Source organism: Chelonus insularis, unplaced genomic scaffold (genome assembly GCF_013357705.1).
Source record: "Chelonus insularis isolate UGA/USDA-ARS -01 unplaced genomic scaffold, ASM1335770v1 contig_235_pilon, whole genome shotgun sequence".
NCBI lineage: Eukaryota > Metazoa > Arthropoda > Insecta > Hymenoptera > Braconidae > Chelonus > Chelonus insularis.
In genome coordinates, this window is record NW_023276440.1 from 67,716 (window position 1) to 77,291 (window position 9,576).

Here is a 9,576-nt window from a genome sequence, read left to right on the forward strand (position 1 = left end):
TCAATTCCCAGAAAGATATTTGCAATTTGATACTAAATAAAAAAATGCTGATTTTAATAAAACATTTGGGTTGCAAAATGAAAATTTAAATTTTTTTAAAACAATACATCATTATCATTAAAATCTATAAATACACATGTAGTATTACATTTTAAGCCAATTGATCTAATTCTAGATCATACGGCGATAGTATTCTAATCTAAGCTGTTAATTAATAGCATCTTCAAAGCTTAAATTTGATACTTCTATTTATGCATGTCAGGTTTGGCAAAGTATCTTCTCAGTAAGTCTACTAATGTTGCAAGCTTTTTTGTAATTTAAAAAAAAAAATCATCGCAAGTTAATTTTCAGCTACATTAAAAATTATTTAAATAAAAAAAAAAAACAATATGACGCAGACATTTTTTTGCTTGTGAAAACTTCTTTCAAACTTAGAGCATTTTGTTTTATGGAAAGAAAAAGTCTAATTGAAGTAAAGCAACAAAATTTTCAAATTCATATGCACCAAGACTAGACCTCAAAGGAAATTGATTCAACCAACTTGGAAATGATCAGAGTTTCGATTATAAAATAAACTCTGACATGACAAAACGGACGCGTCGTATTAAATTTGATCGTCGGACATCCAAAAACGGATGATCACAAAAAAAAATTAGTCTTTCAACTGATTAGAAATACTAATAATTAAAAATTCACTATTCTTCAAGACTACATGCATTTTTAATGACATATTTGTCAGACTATCCGAGGGTTAGGATTTATTTTGATGCAACTAAATGCATTTCATGAATAAATAAACACTTCATACAGTTAAACTGCAACAATAATCCAACTATTAAAAAGAAAGAAAACAAAATTAACATCAAATGTATAAAGTCGAATTGTGTTAACAAAAGATGGAAACATGACCCCCTCGGAAGTATTATCTTAGCTCCGCCTTCGGTTGCCGTGTACATTTGCACAAGATGGCGTCGACAGAACCGCGAATCAGTGCATATTCTCTCACATACTTTATATTATACATATACACTTATTGCTATTTCACATACCATTATAACTTATTCTTTCGTTAAAAATAATGCAGCTCAATTCAACTTTACGACAAATGAAATTTATGTAGTAATAATAATTCATCGATTGATTTAAAAACCTCTTCAGTTGACATTAATTTATAAAGTGTCGATGTATTACCATGATCAATCAAATGTAACATCGAAATCTGATGAATAAAATCAACAAAAAAAAATATCATCATCATTCCTCTTCAAATATAGGTGGAAACTGAAACCTTTTAAAACTATAAACATTTATTTATACATATTAACCAGAAGGTTTCGTGATGGTGGAAAATATTTATTAATAATCAATAAGTCTTATTAAACATTAAAAACTGTAAAAAAAATCCCAGTGATTTTTTTAGGTACTTTATGAGCTTGATATTAGAATGACAGTTCAGACTTCAACTTGAATAGTTTGGAATGTTTTTGTTCTAGCTTTATGATGGTAATGGTTAAATTATTTTCGTTAGACATTAAAAATTATTGGCAAATTATAATTTTAAATAAGAAATTTAGATTGAGTAGTTTAAACTAAACATACGTAGCAGATAAATGCGTGACAAATATAAAATTTTAGCAAAATACGCTCGAATTTCATCTTGCGAGGGCGTCTGTTCATTATGCCTGTCTGGTTTGGGTTGATACAAGTGTAAGTTAGTCAGATTTTTACTTGGAAATACAACCTTTATTCCTTTTATGAAATTGACAGTTTGGATACCATCAATAATCTACAGCTAAGCAGCGCCACAGAATACGTGTTTATTGATCATTAATAAATATTTTATTTTACCACCGCAAACCAATATCGATTTAGTATATATATATATATATATATATATATATATATATATAAAAGGCGATAAATTAAATATGACATAGTTTATTTTTTATAACTCAATATTCTAATAACCTTATGAAGTATTTGTTGATCGTTAAAAACAATTTAGTCTGTTAATGAATTAATTTCTTACTAATTAAAAACCTCTTCTATTTCAAACGAAAAAAAAACTTGAAGTCATTCACGTCTGCATCATCGGTGTTAATTATATTTACTTTCTATTTTCTGTGATCTCTTCATTAATATAAACATTGAGAAAAATAAAGTAAAAATCCATGTATTACTTGTTAGAAAAAATAATTAAAGCAAAAATTACTTGTCTGCATAATAAATAAATGTAAGTAGGTAATGTTGATAATAAATTAAATATTTGATTGCTCTACAACTTAATCATGAATACGATAAAGTAGCCTACTTCTTTAAAATTATTCTCCATAAAATTAAAACTATTAAGCTAGAATAAAAATTATTTTGATATCAAAAAATTGGCACAAAAGATGAAGAGTAATTTAAGTAGATATTTCGGATTGTTGTAAGGGTGTTTTTATTGGAATCAACACTAATGTAAAAATGAATATGATGTGTCAGAAATTGAAGGCAAAATAGTTGATTGCTTTACATACTGTATTTATATTCACACTAGAAGAATGACTAATTTTTCTCTGTATAAAATAAGATAGATTTTATTTAGAATAATAGATACTATTTTCAGTATTTTTTAACCAGTAGTATTAAATATTCGATACACATCTTTTAACGTATAGTAGATACACATAACTGTTGAGGTATATGATGCACGCATGTCGGCAAAAATCAGGGATATCGCGTTCCAAGGGCCATGCGGCTAGATCAAGTTTCGAGTTGCGTAGATAGAATTTTTTTTTTCTTCCCTTTTTCATTCTTTTTCTTATGGTGTCTTCTCGGTTTCAGTATGTTTATTTCTTTAAATGCAATCACGCTGTATGATGGTCAGCGCCGCATTTCTACGAATCGCCAGGCTGTCCGGAATTGAATCACGCTCCCTCGGTAATATTTTACTGAGCAGAAAGTTGAGTGGGGAAGCATAAGAAGAGTAAATAAGGAGTCGGATGCGAAATCGTGATAGCATTGACGCTGTACTCGTTACAGCGAAGCGTGTTAAATACTTGGCACATGCCAACAAAAATCTGAGAAAATCGAGAAGGGTGATCGACCTGATAATCTCTCAATCTACTTCAAGAAAGACCAATGGTATGAAACATCAGTCTAGGCACAACTAAGATATACGCCTATGCGATTCATTAGTGAATATATACTAAAAAGTTGCTACTTGATGCGTTAAGTATTATTTAAACTTCATAAAATTATCACATTTATAATGAGCTTAGTAATGTTAATTTGTATTAAAGTATATAATACATAGAAAATGGTAATGAAGAAAAATCATGAAGAAGTTGAATTTATTTTAAAAGCAAAAGTTATTTATGTATGATAATTTGCGAAAGATTTTTAATTTAAATTTTTTTGAGTAAATAGAGAGTAAAATTTTAGGTGTATAACAATTTGAATAAATTTAACCTGAAATATTGCTTTAGCAATCGGATACCAATTGTAATGGCTTAAAATTCTTTGCAAATAAAATGAGTGCCTGATTCTAAATTTATTTAATTGAATAACTTCTTTTTTTTTTTTATCTTTTTTTTAGAAGGGTTTAGGTATTTGAGAATTTTATCAAGTAATAAATAAAGTATTATAAATACTCACTGTGAGCATAATGGGCAGCTGCTGCTGGATGATGAGGAGTTGGTCCTGCATGAGGATAATAACTTCTATAATCAGGATTGCCAACTACTCCAGGAACTCCACTACTTCCTGTTCCGGACTCTAAAGTTGTTCTTGGCGGTTCATACCAGCGCGCCGCACTTGATTCACTACTCATGTCCATTATGTCCAGAATTTTTATAACTTTTAATTGCGAGCGTTTAAGCGCTCGTTCAATTTATAGATAAAAAAATTATCCACGACTAGAAAAGTAGTAAAATGTGTACTATGTATTTACAGAAAGCACACTATTTGTTTTTAAAAAATTAAAAACAAAAATTAAAGAAAAAAATGCATTTAATACACGCTATAATTTTTGAGGACCATGTCCTCGAAACAATATCACTACAAATTTCATAAGTCCTTATTTATTTAGCAGGCGTTGAATCAAGAATTTGAATTGCCCTGAAAAGAAAGAAAAAAAATATTTATTAATATTAATTATAATTAAAATTATTAAATTTTTAATAATAATAATAATAATAATTTTTTGATAATTACAATATTTTAAGAATGTCAAAATTAACAGTATTCCCAAAGTTAAATGAATATCTGAAATCGATGTCTTAATCAAAAGTAAAATAGAATCAGAAACATGATAACACGTAGTCAATCTACCTGTCTATAATTGGGCAAATGATTTCCTTATAAAGGGGAACAAGCAATCTTTCTACAACAGCGTTGATATCAAAAAATATTTAATCAAAAGTCCTTGTTCACATCTACCAAAGTCATCGAAAACAGCTAATATCAGATAAAACAGTTCAAATAAAAACAGCCAGATACTCTTTTAAAATCATTTTTTGTACTTCAATCATTAAAATTAAATATTTCGTCATTATTTAATTTGCCATTTTAATTATAATTCAATAAGACATTTTTAAATAAAATTGAAAATTAAATGATATAATAATTATTCTTATTCATTGCAGAAAGAATGTTATACTGTATATTGTAAATTTATCTATGCGTCGGACTAACAACATTTTATCAAAAACATCTCGAAATTACTCTGTTATTAAAATAATTTTTACTTAAAAAATCCATTTCTTGTTTAAACAATAAATTTAATATAATTAAAACACTTTAGAACATTGAAGGATAAGGTATCTAAATTGTATAATCTGATAAACTTTTTTTGTCAAATAAAAAATAAAAGTGAATTTTAAAATCAAAATATCAAACTCATAAATTAAAATAATTTGAGTTTTCTGAACTCATAAACTTATAATTAATTTTTAATTTTAGAAATAGAAATCGTATTTCGTGGAAAATAGAAAATCTATAATAAAACAAACGTTAATGATACTTTTCTCTTTTTCGAAAGTAAACATACAATGGATAAATGAATCAGTGATAAAATTTTGGAAATAATTTTTACTAATTATAATTAAATCAATGTATCCTACACTACTATATAGTTAATATTATCACTGAAATATTTTTTGATAACGTCATTAAACTGAATTCATCAATCATACCAATAAGTATAAGAGATACGGAAAGAAAACCATAAAAGATAACATGTTGACAATCACTTAATTCAAGGCCCGCACATATCTACTCACTGGTATGTATTTATGCAGTATTGTATTCGACAAGTTCTTATTACACAGATTAATCTACATTAATTTATGTCACAATATACTAGATAATTATAAAAAAATTATATTGGACACTAGTTTCTGTTCTACGACAACAATAATTATATTTCAGTAATTTTGATATTTGGGATAAAGTCATCATCAGTCGTTAACGTGATTCATATAATTAAATTCGATTGGTTGGTTATAGTATTAAGTGAATTATCTACTCTAATCAGTTTAATAGAATAAACATCAATGTATAATAATGCAATGCTCATTAATGATGTTATTTTTATAATAATCTATTAGTCTCAAATGTATGAACAAATTCAAAAATAACTATGCACAAGTATGTATTTATAATCATATACATTTATTGATTATTAAAAATACTTTTGATTAAGTAAATTTATTGTAATAAAAAATATTATATTATTATCTTGAAATATCGATTCATTATCTTCACGATAATACTCTATTGACCTTTCTCCTGATGCAATCTCATTGGATTTAGATAATCGATTGTATTTGACTTGAAATAAAAACTTTCGGCAAGATGTTTTATCCAAATAACATGTAATAAAAATCACTTGAAATTTTAAACTAAATTAGATTATTATAAATTATCAGAATACAGTATTAATAACAATCAAAAAATTAAATATAAAATAACATATACTTGAGAAGTGATTATTCAATTTTTTTAACATTAAATTCTTCAAAAAAAAAAAAAACAACCGCCTGCCTTTGCTTTCTGTGTGTATAATTACACAAGCACCGTCATAAATGCCAAACGGTTCATTCTTAGGATGACTTAACATTGTTAAATTTTTTTAAAAGTCATCAATTTCATATATACTACCACTTAGTTTCTTCATTTTAAATTTGGTTATAGACTCTATGGAATTTTTAAGTAACTTCAAATTAGGTTTTAATCTAGTTCTCTATAAAAATGATTATCAATACAATTTGTATATAATAATGAATTATAAACTTGGCATAGTTTTGATAATTTGAATAACCGATAATATAAAGTGATTTAATATTAATAATAAATTATTTTATTCACTTTAAATATTTTATTATATGTATTGAACCACGAGATACTTTTAAATCTTATATTTTCTAATTTCTTCTCAAGTTTTCCTATCATATTTTTTCCTATCAACCTTCATAATTCTTACTATAACGGTTGGTCAATAATTTTTCTTTGAAAAACCAATCACATAAAAAATAATAGTTCTTTTTAATAAACAAAACCATATTACAGTGTTAATTAATAAAGATACATTTATGAATATTTAAATTATCATTAGAAACGTGTTTAATAAATACTAGGCTAATCATGGAAATATTTATGATACCAAAAAGAAAGACAAAAATATTTGTTTAAATCAAAATTACTCTCTTTGTTTTTGCATTAATTGATAATCACATGATTATAACTAATTATAATGTATAAAGTAAATTAAAATATCAAGATATATTTTTTGTTCAAAATATTAACAACATGTCCGATATAAACTTGCTTAAATAGTTAATCTTATATTTAAACGACGTTTTTTTCATCCTACAAAATCCTCCGACGGCAAAACAATAAATATAATATATTCATTGGCAATTTAAATAAACTCAACTACGTGCATTGTTTCAATGCGAAAAAAAATAAATCCAAGCTAATGATTTTAACATATAATAAATCTGTAATTTGATATCAAAAAATATGAAATTCTTGCATTCATTTAACAACGTTCACTTGAGTGTCCTGAAACTTTAATCTAATTATGTGGACCGTCGCACGCGCCCTGCTGGGCTAAAAATCACCTGACAAATGTAACTTGATGAAGTGGATGTCGTAAATAGGTCAAAAGACTGCCAAGACCTTTCTTTAACGGATATTTGACTCAAAAGCCTCAGAGAGTAATAGCTTAAGTGCATAACATACAAGGCTGTATGAAAGAAATACACCTATATAAATGCAGTATAGTACTACTTCAAGTATTACATTCAAAAATAAACAGAAAAATCAAATAATTTGATATTACATTTAAAAGAAATCTTACTTCATTAAAATAGCAACATTTTATTAAGAATAAAATATTTTAATTCAACCTTGAATAATACTTATTTGACAACAAAATAAATATTTATGTGTGGACGTTATTTTTTTAGTTTAATAAAGATTTCCACCATATAATATCTTATGTATGCAGGAAATAAATCCAAGTTAATTACAAGCGTAAAATTATTTTCTTGACGTCTCGATGCTACTCGAGCAACTAATAGACACTTCCTCTGTTATGTCTGAAGACTGAGATATATTTGCTGGTATTCAACATATATGAAGTATACACAATCTACACTCATGAATGCATCTTGGTTCACTCGAGAAGTTATTTTAAATGCGTCGTTGCACTCATAAGCAGAGGCAATTCGCGGCTAATAAATGAAAACACAAACTAGTACGACATTATACTTGCAAATTACCAATTAAATTGTATAGTTTGAACGATACGTACACGGCTATTCATAATAGAAAGGGTTCATCATATTCTCCATTAGTGACACTTTATGCAAAACTTGCGTTCGTTCAATTTTATTCTTTTTATTATTGTTACTTTTTCAATTTAACTTTAGAAATATTATTGATCTACACCCTTCTACAGATTTATTAGGCTTATTAAATATTAAAAAAAAATATATATAATAAATAATTATTCATAGATTAATAAATTTTTAGTTTATTTATTCTTAAAATGGTATAAAAGCATTAAATTTCTAAGAAATATTCCTAGAAACACATTCATGTAATTAAGTATTAATTAATTATAGTCATACCATAGAGTGAATACAATGCACTCTTACCCTCACTATAGTTTATTTACTGCATACCATTATAAATGCATATATAATATTTTTTATGACAAAGTTTCAACAGTGTTGAATTAAAAAATTAATTTGAATAAGTACTTTTTATGCTTGAATGTATAACAGTGTTTTTTTTTACCCAATTAACTATTCCACGAACTTTTTTTCTCTTTAAATATTCATATTTTATAACTTTTGTTTTCTATTTACAAACTAATCTAATTTATGTTATCTAACTTGCTTACAAATAACAACGGCTTTCCTAAAATTTGAAAATCAAAAAAAAAAAAAGTAACTCATATATTAGACAGTTGAAATCTTGACATAAAAAAAAAAAGATGAACATTTCTGATGTTTACACTTTTATATCAAAGCTGGCAAAAATTTTTGTTTTTACGAACAGTATTCATGGAAGTATTTTCCTTTTTTTTTTTTTCTAGTAAACTTGTAAGAACTAATATGATAGCATGGTAACATGATATATTAACTTATTATATCCAACAATAATATACACACAGAGTGCATTTAACCTCTAAAGAAAATGTCGATACAATCCCTACTTCAAAATTAAATAAATCAAAAATAATCACAAATATAATATAACGTAATTTTAAAATAAATAATTCACATTTACCTTTTAATTGATATTTATCCCAGCGTAAAACTAGTAATATATGTAGCTAATTATTAATCAATACAAATAATCACTAAATTATCACGAATACACTGCACTGTACACTAACACAGCACATTGTGATAATATTTATTTGAATATTTAACCAGCTTTGGAACCTTTTATTAACAGTTTAAAAACTTCACGTTTAATGTTATTTGATCCTTAGCATATACCAACTAACTCAGTTAATTTTTAAAATTCACTAACGCCCAATATGCACTTACTAATGTATTATTAAACGTGTATATATAAAATATTTATCACGAAAAATAATAAATGTTTTTAAAAAACAATGATAAGTGCATAATGTCAGATATTAATTGTATTCTGGATACAACACGCGCACACACCACTCCTTGACACAACTATCGTGGCACCCGGCGCGTAACTAAAGCGCATGAAAACACTACAGCTTGTTTCTCCCACGTTCTTCCACACTCGACTATCATCGGATACACTCGAGATTGTTCGGATTATTGTAGTAACGCCTACAATACGTGAGTCCCACCTTCATGCGGGCGTTTACTTCACTCATCCCACTATATCAACATTTCTTTTCTTCATTGTTGCTTCCGCTTACGCGCAAATCTTTGTTTAATTTTTTTAATGTTTTCTTTTCCCAGAACAAAAATAAAATGTACAGCACATGAATAAATAACATCACGATGAAAAATCAGTATACTCACACACACACAAGAATTATCTACTAAAAGGATTGCAAGATTTTTTTTTTTATATATATTTAATATA

General features: G+C 26.5%; 1 protein-coding gene across 3 annotated transcripts in view; it reads right to left on the minus strand.

Annotated features, from left to right (window-relative positions):
• LOC118064506 (endothelial transcription factor GATA-2-like) overlaps positions 1-9,194 on the minus strand; it is a 44,826-nt gene extending 35,632 nt beyond the window's left edge. For 2 of the 3 annotated variants that reach the window (XM_035079155.1, XM_035079153.1), the window contains exons 1-2: positions 8,785-9,194; positions 3,640-4,101 (exon numbers count right to left, since the gene is read on the minus strand). In XM_035079155.1, coding sequence (XP_034935046.1) covers positions 3,640-3,820 — 181 coding nt within the window. In that variant the 5' untranslated portion in view covers positions 3,821-4,101; positions 8,785-9,194. Of the gene's footprint in view, positions 1-3,639; positions 4,102-4,197; positions 4,335-8,784 lie in introns of those variants that run through there. The other variant, XM_035079154.1, reaches the window with a different exon arrangement.
• Positions 9,195-9,576: the final 382 nt, after the last annotated feature.